Source organism: Beta vulgaris, chromosome 7, assembly GCF_026745355.1.
Source record: "Beta vulgaris subsp. vulgaris cultivar EL10 chromosome 7, EL10.2, whole genome shotgun sequence".
Classification (NCBI taxonomy): Eukaryota; Viridiplantae; Streptophyta; class Magnoliopsida; order Caryophyllales; family Amaranthaceae; genus Beta; species Beta vulgaris.
Genome location: NC_079208.1, coordinates 17035621 through 17055402, shown reverse-complemented (window position 1 = coordinate 17055402; position 19782 = coordinate 17035621). Strand labels below are relative to the sequence as shown.

Genomic DNA, 19782 nt, shown 5'->3' with positions numbered 1-19782 from the left:
ACTTGTTTGTCTTGGTCGATCCAAAAAACCCTCATTAAGCCAAAAGAATTGAGACAACCCATCCTATGGTTTAATACTTAATAGAGGAGGTAGAGTGACACATTCAACAAGTGTGAAATTCTACAGTATTAGAAGTGTCTAGAATTAGTTGGAATATCGAATCGAAGAAGAGAGAAAAATACAATCTTAAATAAACACCATCCCTGTTATAATTTTTGGAGAGATTGAAGGGAACATGGAGCACCATAGAAGCACTGTCCCTATTGTACACATAGAAGCTACAAGAGTCTACCGCCAATGATCTACACTTTTAATCACTTCCTACATTTATAACAATAGAATTAATCAGGGTTCTTTTGCTGGTATAATCACATATATTATCAATGAAAACTACATTTAAAGTGAAGAGTAGTTGATTATGCAATTCAATAATTGGAGAGAGTGCAAGAAACTTGCTACCCCATCATGGCATATTTGGGAAATCTAAAATTAATAAAATTCCCCAATGTTGCTGAATTGCTCAATATATCCTAATAGCTGTATCAATGAATGTAGTCATCATAGTAGTTATCACTAATCACAGATACAAATCTCTCCAACCAAGGAAGCTGGTGGAGATCTTTCATGGCATCAATGTAAGAATCTGTACAGGGTGGAGGTGTAGGCAACTGACACGAGTGATGATCACTCAGACTGAAGCCACCAGCAAGGAATCTCTGAATGATAGCCAACTGCGAACGCTCTTGATCGGAGTAGGCATCTAGGATCATGGGAAATGTCTCGAACGAGTTCCATGTCCAATGGTCAGCCTCAGAAGTTGTTGGGCCAGTAGAATCTTCGGAACAGCCTTCATCCCAGAGAGCACATTGACATGTTTGTTGCCCATCCCTATACTCCACTCCACAGGAATAACAGAATTCATGGCCACACCTGCAATTGAGGAAATAATAAAATAACAATCAGCTTAAGTTGAACCTACTATGAATTATATACATCAACTAATATGGGGTTCAAGACTACTAAACCTACCAAAGGAGTAAAGAGACTTCCTGAGCGCTTGAATAATGCATATTCACCAGTGACATCAAATCTAATCATCTAGTTATATACTACCTTCATTTCTTTTTAATTTATACACTTTTCTTTCTATATCAGTTACTTTTTAATTAACACACTGTTGCTTTTTCTATTTTTGATAACATATCCCATCTATTTTCTCCTCTTTTTTCATAACCCACCTTATCATTTCTCTCTCTACCTATTTGGTTTCTTTCTCACACTTTTCAGTTTCTCTCTCCCACTTCTGGACTTTCTTGGTTCTCCCCCAAAGTGAAGTGAGAAATTGAAAAGAAATAAAGGAGTTTATATACATCAGATATATTCACGAAGGATTGGCGTCTCTTTCAAATGCCAAGTGTTTGTATATTTTATAGGAAAGTGCATCTTCTGTCAATTATAGCATAACCATGATTCACATATAATAGATAAGAACCTTTATTTGGTATATGTGGAAAATCTCTGATATAATTAAACATATAGAACCATTCCATAATTTTATCTATAATTTTATAATTATATAAGTAGATATCTCAAGCTCTTGACATTTGGATGTATCCACAGAACAGATCAACCATGTCTCAAATTATCTCAGTAGCTTGGAGAGCCCTAGAGTAAACTACTATAATAGTGTGTGCTATAAATAATAATAGGCCATCGATTAGAAAACATGTATCGAGAATTGGAAGATGGGGCTCTTTAGCTTTGTAATTGAAACAAGAGTGAGATGATTCTGATTTCCGAATATCAAAGGAACTCCAGTATATAGCATATTTAAACAATGTATTGTTACTGGAAACAACCTCCCAAATCAAAATAAGATGCCCTTGATATTTGCCAAGTTTGAAACAAGTCAGAAAAGAATAGGTCATTTGACTGGAATAGGAGGACAACCAACGATCTAAGATACAGCAAAGTAGAATAGATGATTTGTGTACATTATATGAGTTCCACCCATGAAAAGTAGACTATTATGCAGCTTCAAGGTTGACATGGATAAAGCCCAAGACTACGCAGCTCTCCTCGAGATAGGGAAGACCACAAATACACAATTGCTAGAGCTTTCGACAGGCAAAGAGAGCAAAGCAGAGCAATTTGTTAATGGGAGTGTTATAACTACAAACAAAATAATCTGTTCATGAAATATTTGCTGAATAGTGCTTTAACAATGTTAAATAGGTTTTGATAGTTCATGCTTGATATTTTAGTATTTAAGGATACGGAGCCAAACCCCATAATCAACTCTTAAGGCCACTAAGTTTTTAGGGTTTGATTAGTAAGGATGATTTGCCAGTCACTAAAACAGTAAGAACATTTCCAAGTTTATACTATATGAGAAAAATTACCACTATGTTATCTCGAAGTTCGCAAAAAACTACATACAGCATAACACATTTCCAACACAGAAAAGAAAATTTTAAAAAGGAAGAGCTTCTAATATACCTAAATGTTCAACCAAAGACTCCTAAGGCACAAAATTCATTATGAGAATCGCAATAATCTTCTATTCAATTCATATTCCCAAAAAATAAACTGCAAAACAAGATGGAAGGAGTCCACCCCAAAGTTTGGTGCTTGATCAATTATGATCAACGATGACATCCACATTGTTTAACTAGATCAGAAACCTATATGCCCATATTTGTACTTATATTCTAGAAAGCATCGATAGCATAGAGTTATATACCCAACAATATTGTTGCTTATTTCAAAGATCCATAAATGAGATAAGATCATGGGAGTCCAATTTAATGGCAAAGAAGGTAGTAATAGTAGAGCATGACTTTAATTGGGTTAATTTCTGACCAATAGAAAAGGGTGCTGCAGCTCAAGCATGGGAATTTCATAAGCAGCACAGATGGCAGTCACTGAAACAGTGCTTGACTCAGTTATAGCCATTCCTGGAAAAAAACAAATGAAATTTCTCTCGAAACTTCAAATTTATCTAATCTTTATAGTAAGCTGTGTTCCATGCTTAGTGTGGATAAGCTAGATCCGGCAAAAGTAGTTGCAAAGCTTAATTTTGAAGGGAGCTAATTAGTTCCAAGAGTCTATATCCTTTTCCTCTCGTTTGGTCTTAAGCTTCATCCATCTTCTTTCTCCATTGAAAACCAGCAAAGAACCTCGCCAAGATTAAGATTATCCTGCATGCTCTTCAGACCATTTATGTGCTAATCAGATTCCTAGGCGCATGGTGAGCTAGGTGCTGGTATAGGCATGAGTTCCCCCTTCGACATAGTACACCCGTATAACAGCTTTAGGTTGGAAGAGCTGTACAAGCTTTTGGTCAGCAGTTCAGCACCAAGGCTAAATTAGAATTTAAATGAGAGGCCATGAAACTGCAAGGTCATCATCATTGACTGGCTAGAGAACAGAAGTCTAAATGCTCAGTTCAAGAACTCAAGGAAAGTATGCTTTCAAAGATAAGCAACAAGGAAGAAACAAATTCAAGAGTAATATTCCACAATTTAAAGGAAATACAGATGTAGATGAGTTTAAGACTCAATTTCTGAGAGATTCTGATTTTGAATTTCTAACAGATTCTGATTTCAGAGAAAATCTTCAAAATAGACTAATAGAGGTCTAATTGAAAACAAATGCTTCTCAATAGTGGGAGAATCTAAAGCCTCAAAGAGAAAAAATAGCACAAAAGCAAAATCTAGACTTGGGATAAAATGATAACAGTAAAACCATTATAAAATTACAGTTTCTGGCCCTATTCTTTCAAAAACATAGAGATGCAATCGGCTGTAATCACGATTATGGTACGAGTCACAATGTTGTGCAAGTGATATCTACCATTGTGGCGTAATTTGCCAAATTAAAAGCTGGAATGCTAAAGATCGTCCCAAAACTTCTTAAAATCGCCTCCCAAAAAAAGTTGAAATTACTATTATAACCTTTTCTTTTTCCTAAACCACCTCCGGTCACCTCACTCCACCACCACCCCCATTGCCACCACCACCAGCCCCACCGCCGTTAACTGGAACTTTTCTTTAAATGATGGCTGGAACGTCCTGGCAGCCATCATTTAAAAAAAAAAAAAATCAGAAGTGGGTGGTGGGGGTTGGCGGGGGTGGCACATGGTGGGGTAAAGAAAAACAAGGGTAAAATAGGAAAGTGATGTTGGGCCCGGGGTGATTTTAAGAATGGGGCTATGTTTAACAATCTTCATTAAAAGAGGGATAACGTCATTATACTTTAAGAAATTTGGAAAATATGCATGTTATTAGGTGGGGGGGGGGGGGGGGGAGGACTCCCTCCGTCCCATATGAATCGAGACACCACCCATATTCGTCCGTCCCACATTAATTGACACTTCCTAGAACGGCAACGTCCCACCACTTATATATTATATGTCTTTCATGGGGGGGGCAAACAATAAAAGAAACGCACCCACACACTCATCCTTCAATAACTTAAAGCCTTACAACTTCCAACAACATATTAAGAAGTCTAATAGAACTCCTAAAACTATGTGTCGATCAAAGTGTACCAACTAATATGAGATGGATGGAGTACTTATTTAACCCATTCTTATTTTGTGCAGAAATCTTATGGATCCATATTAATTACATCATTTTTTTTAGAAAAAAATGTCAAGAATAACCTTTTAAAAGCGATATTTTGTGAGAAACAATCTTATAATTTTTTTTTTTGTAAGAAACAATCTTTAAACTCTAATTTATTGCCAAATATTTTCTCTGGCATTGACCTTTCCCCCCACCCCCTCCTTCCCTTTCTTTTATTTCAGTTGGAGTTTCATTTCCCTCCATATTTTCCCATATATAATCTTCTTTCCTATTCTTCCATACTTAACCACTCTTTCCCACCCCAAATTCAATTTTTCCCAAAAAAAATCCCGTCGATCTGGATCTTCAATTAGTAAGTTTAGGGTTCTTGATTCCTACAATCTTCTTTGCTCCTTTGTTTTAGGGTTCTTCATCTCAATTTATTTAAAAACTTCAAAACAATTAGGGCTTCCCTTTTCAATTGAATTGGAGTATTCCTTCAAATTGTTATTGAAAGGAGGAGGGGAGATTAATTGTTACTTCTTGTTGTAGACAATAATTGATTACGTTATCGGTGTGAGATTAATTCTTCAATAGAGTTCATCAATACCCAGCAAATGAATTAAAAGAAGATGGGTTATATAAGATAGAACTTGAAGGAAAAATGAGGAGATTGGTACACAAAAAAGTCAATGCTTGAGAAATATTGTCAATGCCGAATAAGGTTGCGAGGTTTTCTCTGATAAGAAATTAGAGTTTAAAGGTTGTTTCGTAGAAAAAAAATTATAAGGTTATTTCTCACAAAATGTCACTTTTAAAAGGTTCTTTGAGACAAATTTTCCTTTTTTCTATTAAGAAATTTCACAATAATTGCAACACTACCTTATTTAATAATCTTTCCATCACTTTCCTATCACATGGGTCCCTCATTATATCTATCTTGCTCCTTCTTCACATGGCTTCCTTAAAATGTGTCCCCTATATGTTGCAATTAATATGGAAAAGATGAAGTATGTGAATTCAACTGTTGTCAATTAACTTTGTGGATTTTATAACAGGATCTAATGGCTAATGTGGTAGAATGTCCTTGCATTTGAGATGATGTTGTTCTGATTCCAAGTTCAAACGTATTGGAGGGAAGAGAGCAGCGAAGGATGAAGGTCCAACATCTTCAGGGTGCATTAGAGACAAGGAGTCCTATAAACAGATGGCTAGCAGAGAGGTCCTTAAGTAGCATAACTCTGCTAGAGAAGGAAGCTTGAAGAGCCAAAAAAGAGAACTTGTTCCACACTAAAGATAACAAAGAAATTCTTAATCTCATACAATTTGCCAATTTACATAATGTAGTGTGTAACGTTATTTTCATGGATGCCTATCACATGACTTTGGCTAGGCCTGACCAGTTTGAACCCCATGAATTTTGGCTGGTTTTAAGAAGGTCTTAATGCGGAATGTGATGCTGCAGTCTGCAGGAGCAGGCATAAAAGCAAAGCTCTTTCAAGAAGGTGGCTTTTGATCTATTATGTAGAAACCGAGTGATGCGAAGAGGTAGTATTCTACCAGTGATAATAAATCTATGACATCACATCAATAGAGCTTTAGAAATTAGAACAATGTCTCCATTCAAATTATGACACCTTGAAGTATATTCAAGAGCAACGCAAAAGCTAAGTTTGCGACATGCCAGATGAGTAGAATTTCAACAAGTCTTGCAAACCTTTAACTTTGTCATTAAACATAAGTCGGTAAAGGTGACGTGGTTGCTGATGCCTTGTAAAGAAGGCACTTAATCATACGGGTGGTAGACAGGGAGAGGCCACAATGTTAGGCTTTGACATCTGATAGAGCAACACAGCACGGATTCCAACTTCAGGAAGCAGTGAAAGTCCTAAGGAAGAGTGAGCTCAGCAAAGACTTCCATTTTAATAGGAATCAGTTGTGTATTCGTAATGCAGGAGCATCAATGGATAGTGTGAATTCAAGAGATTCATAGGCCTTACCGCCTTAGTGACATGCTCATGACTGATGTGTGCCATATTTCATGTGTTATCTTAGCTACATGGGTGTTTTATGGGTGTTTAAGTACGCTTATAGTTTCATAGCTTATTAAATTTGTTTCACAGAAACTTGACTCTTGAAAAGATTTGTTGCAAAACATGTGATATACATGTTTTTCAATTTGATTAAGGCAAGCTATTTTTTATGTTAATCAATTTCCTTATATTTTTGCTTGATAAAGCTTGCTTGGAGTAAGGCCACTTGTTTCCAGGAAGCCTTATCGGAGCTAGAGTTAGTAAATCCGTTTGTGAGACTAGCTGTGAGGGATGACATCAAAAGGATTTCAAATTTGCTTTAAGCTCAAAACAAGACAAGACTGAGAGATTTTGAGTGGCTTGACAGCCTGCATATGTGAAAATCTTGTCAAATTTTGAAAAGACAAGATCCTTCGCCGAAATCAAATAGATTTACTCAAGTTAGAGGAGAAGTACTAAAGTATTTGATGATAGAAGTTTGAAGCCAGATTTCAAACGTTCGAAGGAAGCCTAAATCATATAATATCTTCATCGGGAAAGATGAGTAGAGCAAATATTTAACCACAAGAAAAAAGATCCAAAGTTGTTGTACTTGTTCAATCTACTATCACCAACATCAGAGATCCCACCCTACTCATGCTTGAAAGGGATATCACTAAAATGGGGTTCACCTGGTAAATAACCCATTACGTTAAGTTAGGATTTTCTCATCGTCTGTGGAAGTCCCTCCGAAAATGACTCGTATTGGAGAAGCATCTTTCCAGGTCTTCCTACTAAAAAATGGGGGATTCATTCTTCCTACCTAGTTGAGTCTCTCACAAAGTCACAACCCTCCATGGGTTTGTCGTCAAACCAACTTGTCTCTGCAATACAACTCATTTACAGTAGGTGAGACCGAGAACTCGATGAGCGACCGCTCTTCATGAACATGGGTTAAGATTGAAACTCAAAAGAAAATATATGTTTGAAACAACTTCTAATTGGACACAAGAGTTATACTTAGATATGAAAACTTTTGAACACAATTTCTTTTCTAGTTGTGATGTGTGGTATGTAAGAACTGAAAGACAAAACTGCATATTTTATTGCTCATTTGGATCCTCGTGCTTTGGACAAGGTTTGTAAGATAGCTTTGACACTGGAGAAGCATAATAAACCTACAAAAATCTAAATTGAAAACCATATAAGAGATAAGTCTGAAGCTTTCAGTAAGAGGGACAAATTCTAGGCCAAAATTTAATAAAGGGAACTCTCAAAAGGCAAGGCTCCTAGTAACTTGAAACCAGCATATCTACAAAATACATTTCAAATGTCATGGCTAATGGCCGCTACCAAATAGAATGCCCTAAAAGAGAATAATGGCAATTCAGGATGCTCAAGATATAGATGTTGCTTACACCAAGGATGAAAGAAAAGGCTTTGAGCAAGAGATATAACATGAACATGGACAACAAGGCGAGACTAAAGTTGTATTGACCAAAAAAGAAGCTTAGATGGAGTAAGATCCATTTTTACAAGAAGCCTTAGTATTCAGAAGTACTTTTTTTTTTGGCAACTGGAGTATTCTATAAGTAATTAGAAGTACATTTACATTCCAATTTTGGTTTCTATTAGAATTAGGACAAGCGATTTTACTTTCCTACTAGGGGAAGGGTTTTACTTACATATGAATACATGATTTAAATTCTTGAATTAGATGTTCTTATATATCTAATTAGGGTGAACATTAGGATACTGTTAGCAGCAACTTTTCTTTATATAGAGGTACTTATGTGACAATTTCAATAATAAGGAAAAATTAATAATGGGGTCCCCCAACTATGGGTCATTGTCTTTTATAGGTCCAACTATTTTGATTATTCTATGTAGAACCTAAGTATGGGTGGTTGTGATTTTAATTGGGTCTACCACATAATAAACCTGTAACCAACCTATCGTGGCAAGTAACCATGTCACAACTCACGGGACTTCATTTAATCAGCACATGACTTCAAAATTGAATCTACCCCCTTTAATAACTCATCCTCTCATCTGTATCTAACACAAAACCCAAAAACCAAACACAACAAAGCCAAAACCATGGAAGCCAACTAATCATTTGAAACTCAAACAATCCCAATTCTACACTCGAGAAAACCCATTATCAATGGCCGCCTACCACCAAATCTGGGCACACCTCCCCATTAATCCTCTACAAATTCAAACCCGTTTGCAAACTCTGGAACTCCCTTATTTTATCCGACCCATTCCTCTCAAATCTCCGCCACAATCTCTCTCCTCCTCTACCTTTGCCACCTCCCCTCTAAACCCATCAAAGTTCCCGACCGCCAGCTACTCCTCTCAATCCGACCTATCGAGGATCTATTTTTATTCGACAAAGATCTGAATACCCACTCCATCAAAAACGGGTTCACCTGACCTTATGCGGAATTCATTAATGGAGGTGAACACCACCATAGCCACCACTCAAACTAGCAAGCAATTAAAGAAGACGGCAAGATATATGAAACTCTCCAATCATAAAGCTCTCCATAACAAGATCTAAACAACCATACATGTATTGATAAATTGATGATGGCCCATAATTTAGCAAGCAAGGCACTCTTTGATTCTTTCTTTATTTTTCTCTCTCCACTATAGATTTGAGAGGAAAAAATGGACGATAACTGGGTAAGGTGAAGTGATGAGTTGCAAAGAACCTTCACATGGAAAGTGTTGTGATGGAAACCAAGCTAAGGAGTCTTCTTTTCCATCAACAATGAATCCCATTTGGAAATTTCAAACCCGCAAAGATCACCCACGGTGATTAAGGTGTTAGAAATAGTGAATTGTGACGATTGATTAGTGGCTTGCTCTTCATTAGTAGCATGAATTAACCAAACAAAAAGGTGGGATATAACTGGGACCCACTGGGCAAATTAACTTGTGCAACCTGTTATAAGTAATCTAGGCCTAACGATTCATTATTCTCTTCCCTCCAGATGCTCTCTAGGCGCACGATAAGGTGAGTTTACTATCGTGAGCCTTTGGAAATGGGTCGGAAAAAGAAAAACTCTGCAGCCGGCGAGGTGACACTACCACTACGAATAGCAATAAGAAGAAGGTTGTTGGCGCGGACTACATGAACCCAATGAAACAGTAACTGGGGGGTTGATTTCTGTTCAAGTTTCTCGATTCCGGTGGTTGAGGCGACGGAGATTGGAGCTGAACTTGCTGAAAAGAATCGAAACTTTTGGAAAGGCCTGACGCAAAGTACAATCTCCGAGAAAGGTATGGGATTAAGCTTTGTTGCTCCTAGTGTTGTTAATGGTGAAAATGTAGCAAACCTTGATAAGCAAGATGTTGAAAGAATGACTGAAACCTAGATGAATCCTTTGATAGTTTATGTTATTGGATAAACCCTAGTCTTATGGCATTAACTAATTACTATAAATCCCAATGAACACCTGAAGTTGAACCCAAACTTTTTAAACATGATGAGGGGCATTTCGTGGTTAAATTGGATTCAAAGGAGGATAGGGATGTTGTTCTTTATTCAGGACCTCACCTATTTTTTGCGAAAGCTATGATAAACAATGGACTCCAAATTTTAGTTTTAACCACGAAATTTTGAAGGTTATCCCGATATGGATAAAACTTCCTATCTTTCACTAAACTCTTGGAATCGAGATTATTTAAGAAGGATAGGAAGTACTCTTGGGGTACCAAAATATGTTGATGAGTGTACAACCAAACAACTTAAGATTTTTTTTGCACGAATCCCTGTTGAGATGGAAGTCACTATTAAGGTCCCTAATGAGATTAGTGTTGAGGATCCTAATGGCAAAGTGATTAAACAGAAGATTTTGTATGACTGCCTTCCACCCTTTTGTGCTAAGTGTCAAAAAGTTGGGCACATTTGTGAAGACAAAAAGGAAGTGCAAAAAGGGAAAGTGACACAAAAATGGGTTCCTGTGCAACAAAAAGCAACTATGGCCCCAACATTGGCCTCTACTAGTAAGGATGGTATTAGGAAGGAGGAGGTTGTAGGGGCTCCCTAATCCTCTTCTTTCTTCTAATGTAACCTTTGTGGCTATGCCAATACGTTCTACTCAGAGACAGAACTCAGTAGAGGATGGAGCTTGGAAAGTTGTCACAAGGAAACCAAGGATAAAGGTAAGCAAGTTGCATACCAATCACCCAAGGGTTCTGTGTAATATGAGTTACATTCAGGAATCGGAATCTCAACTCAACTGCTGCGGGTTCTGTGTAATATGAGTTACATTCAGGAATCGGAATCTCAACTCAACTGCTGCTCGGGGTGCTAAGGGACCAAACCCTTATTTGTCCTAATGGTTTGCACCTCATGAAATGTAAGAGGGATGAATGATCTCTTTAAAATAAAAGAGATAAAGAATTATTTATCTGCTTATAAGATTGGCTTATGTTCTTTGCTAGAAACTAGAGTGAGGTGTAATAATGTTGATAAAGTGCAAAAGAAATTTGGGAAAGATTAGTCTTGGTTTTGTAATTACAGTCATTCTCCCAGGGGAAGAATTTGGATATAATGGAAACATGCTTTGGTTAAATTTAAATGGAGGATGTTCAGGAGCAATTCATGGTGTTTACTGCTCAAAATGGGATTCATAAGATCAAAATGATAGCACTTTATGGCTTACACACTATCATTAATAGGAAGAGGTTATGGTTTGGATTATTAGGACCTGTGCAATTTCAAGGGCCTATGATTGTCATTGGAGATGATAATGCAGGTCTCTTACATCGAGCTAATGGTATTGTGGTTACAGATGCAGAAACTGTGGACTTTGAAGATTTTCTTCTTTCTTCCAGTTCAATTGAGGCTAGGAGTATAGGCCTCTTCTATTCTTGGTCTAACAGCAGTGAAGCGGCTACAAGTGTCCAAATTTGGTAAAGCACGTGAAAAAGTGGAGAGTCTAAGAGAGCAGCTTATTGCAAATTATAATCAAGAGGATTTATATGTTAATGCTGAAGCAAGTGATTGAGAAAGCTTCGTTCGAGGAGCTAAGGCACTGGTCCAACATCGAAGATAGAATCCTACCGCAGAAATCTAGAATAAATTGGGTGAAATTAGGAGATGCAAACACAAAATTCGTTTTTGCTGCAACCAAAGCAAGACTTGCTCACGATAGGATTAATATGCTTAGTGATGATGCGGGTAGGCAGGTCGGGTAGGCAGATATGAGGGACTCAGGCTATTAAAGACGAAATACTTGGGTTTTATAGGAAGCTTTTAGGGTCTAATGCTGATTCCTTAGCAGGCATTGACCTCAACATAGTGAGAGCTGGTAGTACACTTTCTTATCAGGCAAGAGAGGCTCTAGTTAGAGAAGTGTCAAATGAAGAGATTGATATTACTTTGGCTGGTATCGATAATGACAAAGCTCCCACGTTAGATGGGTTTAATTCCTATTTCTTTAAGAAGAGCTGGGAAGTTTTAAAGCATGACATCTATGCTGGAATTAAAGAGTTTTTCAGTAACTCTACTATGCATAAGCCAATGAATTGCATTGCTGTTACCCTGATTCCTAAGACTCAAAATGCAACAAAGGTTAAAGATTTCAGGCCTATAGCCTGCTGTTCTGTTATGTAGAAAATTATTTCGAAAATTTTAACTAACAGGTTACAAGATGAAGTGATTAATGATGCTCAATCCGGGTTCATTCCAGATAGACACATTGCAGACAACATTCTTTTAGCTACTAAACTCATCAGAGGGTACTCTAGAGCTCACATGTATCCTAAATGTATTATGAAAGTGGATACTAGGAAGGCATATGACTCTATGGAGTGGAGCTTCTTAGAAACTCTTTTGTATGAGCTTGAGTTTCCTAGACTTTTTGTTGGATGGCTAATGGAATGTGTAAGGAGTGTTTCATATGCAATTTTGATGAATGGGGTTTCTTCTTTTCCTTTTAGAGCAACAAAAGGGCTGGTGTTCGAATGAGCTAAAGAATGTATCTGACTTCAACTACCACCCCAAATGTGAGAGATTGAATATTACTCACTTAATGTTTGCAAATGATCTACTTTTATTTAGTAGAGCTGATGCAAGTTCTATTTCTCTCATGTTTAATGCCTTTTAAAAGTTCTCTGAAGCTTCTAGCCTTGTTGCTAGTGTGGAGAAAAGTAGCATATACATCTGTGGTATTCAGGATTCGGTTGCTAGAGAGCTGTCTGAAATTATGCATATGCCTATCGGTGAGCTCCCTTTTAAGTACTTAATGGTGCCTCTAACTTCCAAAAAGCTTTCTTATGCTCAAAGTAAACCTTTGGTTGAAAAGATTACTAGTAGGGCTCAAACTTGGATGGCGCACTTGTTATCATATGCAGGGAGGTTACAATTGGTGAAAAGCATCCTAAGTATGCAAAACTACTGTTTCCTCTTTCCAAGAAAATTATTAAGGTTGTGGAAAGTGTGTGCAGGAGATTTTTATGGACAGGAGGGACTGAGGATTCAAAAAAAGCCCCTGTTGCTTGGACAACATGTTTAAGCTTTTGTGGACTATTGAGTTCAAAAGGGATAAATTGTGGGTCAAATGGATTCACTCTTACTACATCAAGAGACAGAATGTGCTTACTGTCAATCTTAGTAATCAGACCTCGTGGATTCTAAGAAAGATCATAACTGTTGTGAGTGAAATTAGAGGCTGGAGTAAGGATAGCACTGATCTTAAATTCTCTATGAAGAAAGTTTACATACTCCTCTCAGGGGATTGTGAAAGAGTTAGATGGAAACGTTTGATTAGTAACAATCAAGCTGCTCTTAAGAGCAGATTCATACTTTGGCTTGCTCTGCACAACAGGTTAGCCACAGTCGACAGATTGAGTATATGGGGTGTAGAGTGTGATACTAATTGTTGCTAATGTATGGCAGACTTGGAATCAGTCCAACATTTATTCTTCTATTGTGAATATGCTGCTGAGGTCTGGAAAGGAATTTGTTTGAAGATGGGTTATAGTGCTGCTAGATGCCATTTTCAGAATTCTGTGCTTCAGGCCTGCAAATATGCCAGAAAGAAGTCAGGAAAGCTCTTTGTCATGTTGTTCACTGAATGTGTTTATGCAATTTGGAGGCAGAGGAATAACAAATTGTTTAGATCTATTCGTAAGGACCCTAAAATTGTAATTAGGGAAGTCTTATTCAGAGTTGCTGCTAGATGCTCAGAGGAGGATAGGTGTAGGTTGCTAATGTAATCTCCTTTATTTGTTTGGTTTGATTGCTTGTCTGCTTCATGTGTACAGTCCATGTTACACATGTTTTATGGTATATATTTATATCTTCATCTGCCAAAAAAAAAAAAAATCTAGGCCTAACTAAATCACAACAGCCCACACTTAAGTCCTACAGAGAATGATCAATAGTTGGGACCTATAAAAGACAATGGCCCATAGTTGGGACCCCCATCTCGATTTTTCCTAATAATAATTGTTGAGAACTTTGCTGGTCACAAATTCGCAGTTATCTTTGAAAGTTATACTTTTCCACACAGGCTTATGTTGCCTTGAGGTCCCTGTAGATTATAATCAGAACTAAACTATACAGATCCTTTAAACATGTAATTGGTCACCTAGCATTGAGAGTCCTTGTGAAAGGTTAATGTTCCGCATTTAAAGTTGTCCCACACAAGCAATTATATCTATTCCTCAAGATTGGAAGGGACAACATGTTTCAGTGTCTACTAGCATGTAGCCGGGAAATGAGTAGATTGTTGGCCAAGCTTTTTTTCAAAGGGATTGCAAAACCCCCTTGCAAGATCTGCTACACCAGGTGGTAAGAGTCGATCAAAAGGTGCAGGAAATCCAGAAGTTCCAATGAGAGATACAGGGACAAGGCCAAAAGCATAGAAAGCTAGCTGCTTTTCAACTAACGGATCTAATTTAGGTTCATGCTAGCAGATGGAAGTCTAAGTTGATGTAGATTGCAAGGGAAACATTCAGAATCTTGGAGATGGTTCATGAGTATGCTTACAAGGCAGAGCTGCAGGTGACTATGATGTCTCAATCACCAAGTGGCTGATCTTACACTACATGAAGACGCAATTCAAACGGACTTGAGGGCAACTCTTCTTCCACAAACAGAAACTGATAAAAGCTTCAAGCACAGTAGAGTTCCAGAGCAGTCAATGCAGCAATGCTTGATTCAGTTCCACAAACAAAAACAGTTGAAGCCAGCAAATCAATAAGGGGGAATTGCCTCTTTCCTTAATTTAATTAATAACGAAGTGGGAAACAGACGTAAAGATTTTTGAAGCACAGAAAATTATTGAGAACCATTAGTACCTAACAACAGCTTCAGCATTATTAATGTTAATTAATGCTGAAGCGAAATTCAGAAGCTGGTTTTGGTGAGATGATGGACCCAGAATATTGGTTCATCAACCAGTAAGAATTTCTTAAGAATGTCGAATTCTCATTGGTTAAGAGAAGAAGCAGGGAGGCTATAGAGGAAACTCACGTTGATTGGAGCAAAATCCCTATAAAAACAGCAGACCTTCCAACAAAAAAACGTGTAAGGTGCTTTTTTGTTATGCTATGCAACTCCAGGAACTTCACTCAAAAATCCCTATACAAGTAGCTAAGATCTATGTATTTTATTTAAAAAATACTCATCCAGCCCCCGCAACTATAAATTTCTGGTTTCGCCCCTGATATAAACCAACTTGTGGTAGGAGTAAAAGATAATATAAAACATAGACAACAGCAAAATTCCCTGCAAAAACAACACACCCAATAATAGATAGCGAAACCAAGATGAACAAACTGTCTAGAGTTTAATTAAACAATAGGGGACGGAGAAAGAAAAATTACGACAAAGCACACTTAAAAAGGAGAGTACGCAAAAAATTTAGGGACACCTATCGATTGAGAATCCCTATCAATTGAGAGTATGTGATCTAATACGGGATGGCAGGAGTATTCTAAAATCACATGTTACAGTAATGGGTAAAACAAGCTCAATAACGTCGTGTGTGAGTCAATTTTGAGTACATAAAGATGTGTAGCTATAAGGATCCATATGAGAAGACCACTCAAACTTGGGATTCTTCTTGTCTCTCTAATGTATGGACCAACCTTGCGATTATTGTTTTCTTAATTAACAAAACCTCAAAAGATATCATATAGCATATTTTAAGAAAAATTTCATGAAATAGGCAGCCTTACCAGCAAGTCATGTGGTAGCAACCTTGCGCCAGCTCAATCATCCTCTGGCATAGTTGGCAACGCCTCCATCTCCTATCCTGTGCCAAACAGTGCAAAGCAAGATCTGCGCAACCTCTCTCGTCCGATGGAAGATCCTGATACTCTCCACAACTCAATGAATTATGCCAAGGAACCCCACAATTTACACAGATAAATCTCTGACAAACTGGACACTCTATGCAACAATCATCAGATGCATCAGACGCATCAGACAAGCTTGCCTCAGCAGGTAAGCATTCACGAGGATCAAGCAGGGCCAAGCAGTTCTTATAGGGGCAATAAATTTTTTCTGAACTACGGGTGTTGTGTTCTTCCATTGCTTTTTCTAGAACATCATAGGAAACAACCGGAAGAAATACTTTGCATTCAGAGGTTGAGAGTAAATAATTACATCTAATCTGAGGACATCTAATTGGGACCTGACCAGCCTCTACTTTCTCATTCGCATACGTCTTCAGACATAGGGAGCAAAACTTGTGTGAACATCTTAACGTGAGCATCATTGATAGTGGCTTGTCATAGGAACATCTTGAACAATTTTGAAGTGAGCCATGGCTCTCCTCATCTAAAGAGACCAAACCAATTGCCACCTGAGCCAGTTGTAAAGCCCTCTCCACTTCAGAACTTGGGACAAGTTTTAAACTAAAAGCATCTAACTGACCTACAAGTTCAAAAACCCTCTCTCTCAATGCTGCCATGAGAGGGATATCAAGGCTCTCCTTAAGCATGACCTGTAAAACAAAATATCAGTAGTATGTTGACACACACAAGGAAATGGATGAACAAGTATGTGCAAGTAAATTTCTACCAAAATAAATTATTATGTAAATCAACAAATTTAGATAAACCTACAAACCTTTACTATGTGCCCCTTCACATTGCATATCATAACGCACAGCCTAAACCACCATGTCCATGGGGGGTCTAACTGAGGCGAGACTCTCGGAAACAACTTGAGTTCAAGCTCGGCCTAATTCATTATTGTTTGTTTAATGTTTATTAATTATGAACTGAGCTTGTACATAGTTTGAAGCTTCTTTTTCCAAATTTGCTTATTACAAGAACATATAGATACTCATTCATATAGGCTTATCAACAACTCCTATTTACATTAAGTACAAAAGGCTCATTCAGATTCGTTTCAAAAGCTTGTAAGCAAATCCAATCTTGCATCAAAGCAAAGAACAGTAACTTTCTCATCTTCTTATAATCTTTCTACGATTTATTTCATTATAAATATCAAAACAAAAGGTTAGAAATAAATTAGTTGAATATCAAATATGTTCAAATCTCAGCAGCATAATTAGACCCTAACTCGATAAAAATTGACAAAAGTTTCAATGGACAATATAATGTAAAGATTGACATAAATAATCTCAACTTTCACCCAACTCCCAAAAAAAAGCGTAGGTTGGTATTATTTTAAAATAATCCCAATTTTAGGGTACCTTCTCAAAATAATCCATGTTCGGATTATTCATGTCAAATTTCCCTCAACGGATAAAATAGAAACAAGGAGATTATGTAACACCACAAGAACAGCAACACAGAAATACCTGTTCATATATAATCTTAGAATCACTAATAGCAATAATACGCCGAATATTCGTCTTTAGAACCTCAAGCAGACCATCAATCAAAGCCAAATAATCCGCAATAGAATCCTCAACATAAAAATCAAGATTCTTCTGAACACAAGTAACAGAAAAATCTCTAGAACCTTCAACAACAACCCCAATTCCAGTAAATCCAGAACAAGATTCACCAAACCCACATCTTGAAATTCCCTTCAGATACATCTTCACTGTTGATTCTTCATCACAAGATTCTTCCTTCACAGCTTCATCCCTTTCCTTCCACTCACTTTCCTCCCCATAACAGCTTCTAAATTCCTCTTCCTCTTCTTCTACAACTAAATTCAATTGTTCACCAACTAAACTGTTAGAACTAATCACCTGATCTTCCATTTTTGCAACCAAATCTGAAAAAATAAAAATGCAAACTTTTCAGATTTCAGGGTGCCATTTTACTGACCCAGAAAAAAAAACCCATTAAATATACCCAATAAATAATTCTCCTTCAGAGCAAAATTCCGACCTTGTTTTTTTTAACCCACTATAGGAGGTTCTAAAGATCCAGCTTTAAAGTATGAGAATTTATGAACCATAAATTCGCACTATAGAAGATTATAAAAAGAGAAATGATAAAGAATCTAATTCTCTGGCACTTGACCAGTGGATGAAAGGACAATGAGAAAAAAGATGAGGGTAAGTTTTTGTTAAGCTACATGCCAACACATGAAGCTTCGATGGTCAGTGACTGACGTAATAAGTAATCTAATTTCCTGTGAATTCAAAGGAATTTAAACCCTAATCAGACATTAAGAAATAAGAACTGTGTCTGTCTTTCTGTTTTTTTAAAAAAAAACTCAAGAATGGTGTCAGTTATGTACGGTATATACACACTATCAGCTTAGGGAATTTTTTTCTCGAGTAATGCTTATAAAACCATGAGAATGGTTAAAGTAATATCTACAACTGTTTATATGCACCATGTATGAAAAAACATGTACAAAATCAATCAATATATCAATAAATCATTATATCAAGGATTTTTTAACTATAATAATACAAACTTTTGCCCGTTTTCTCGCAATAATACAAATTTTTGATTATTTTTTAATAATTCAAACTATACATTAAAATTCCTCCAATAGGTCAAGTTTGACTTGTAACTTGTAAAATAGGTCAAAAAAAATTACAAAATGATCTTTCTTCTTTCTCCCTCCTCCCCCAACCCCCCCCCCACCCACCTGAACCACCTCAGCTGTTACTTCCTACAACAAGTTAACAACCAGTATTGTCCTACTGGAGGAATTTTGATCAAAAGTTTGTATTATTAAAAGATAATCAAAAGTTTGTATTATTGCGAGAGAACAGGCAAAAGTTTGTATTATTCTTGTTAAAAAATCTTTATATCAATATATCAATATACATATACGTAAATCAATAAAAGAGAAACTTTTCGGGAGTATAGGAAGTTCTCAAAATTTTGAGCCATAAAGCATGTCACGTAGGATTGTCATGTCATCAAATTTTATTTTAATCTTTTACAATAACAGAGTTATACAGATTTTAATACACGTAATGAATTCTAGATAAGTTAGAATTAGAGTTTGATTTTGCATGAACAACCTAAATTACTACTTCCTCAATATCATAATATTTGCAACACTTTCCATTTAGGGATGTTTCAAAATAAATGCAACACTTTTTTTGTTTCCTTATTTAGTAAGTTTTTGGGGGTGAAAATACTTAAATACCCGTACTATATGAAATTAGTATTGATTAGTTGATTACCTACTCTAATCTAAAATAATTAAACTATTTGATCTTTTCCCTAACTACTCTATGATCTTCCAATCACAACTTTCTTCTCTTTTCCCACAACCATTCTTTCACCCCACCACACAAACCCAATACATTCCCCCACTAAAGCCACTCTTCCGCACCCTAGTCTCTCTCCTCCCTCACGCTGCGAAGTTGAACGAACGAACGGAGTCGACATCGCTGCAAACGAACGAAGTCGACCACCGGATAAAGACCTGACGAACGAACTGAGGAACTAACGAAGAAGAAGACGAACGCGACCCTTGTCCTCCTTTCTCTCTCCTTTGTTCTCCTTCTTTCTCTCTCCTTCGATCTCCTTTTTCTTCCTTCATCTTTGATCTGTTTTTGGTTAGATCTGTAATTTGGTTAGATCTTTCTATAATTTGGTTAGATTAGATCTGTTGTCTTTTTTGAATTTGCTCACATAGAGATGAAGATCTTGGTGAATTTTTGTGAATTTGTGTAAAATGGAAGATGGTGGTGGCGGGGTGGTGGTTCTGATGGTGTGGCAGCAGGATGGTTGTGGTGGTGGTGGCGGCAGGATGGTTGTGGCAGTGGTGTTGGCGAGGT

The 19782-nt window shown here is 37.0% G+C and overlaps 1 protein-coding gene across 2 annotated transcripts; it reads right to left on the bottom strand.

The window, feature by feature from the left end:
- Window positions 1-336: 336 nt before the first annotated feature.
- Window positions 337-18296, bottom strand: LOC104898850 (E3 ubiquitin-protein ligase RSL1). Of its 2 annotated transcripts, none has more exons than XM_048633708.2 (4): window positions 17885-18296; window positions 17380-17804; window positions 15785-16554; window positions 337-930 (listed from the first exon to the last, which is right to left on the bottom strand). In XM_048633708.2, the coding sequence occupies exons 2-4, from the start codon at window positions 17788-17790 to the stop codon at window positions 543-545; spliced, it is 1569 nt and encodes a 522-aa protein (XP_048489665.1). In that variant the 5' UTR covers window positions 17791-17804; window positions 17885-18296; the 3' UTR covers window positions 337-542. The 2 variants fall into 2 exon arrangements, with proteins under 2 accessions (XP_048489665.1, XP_010684265.2); XM_010685963.4 differs by having other exon boundaries at window positions 17921-18295.
- Window positions 18297-19782: the final 1486 nt, after the last annotated feature.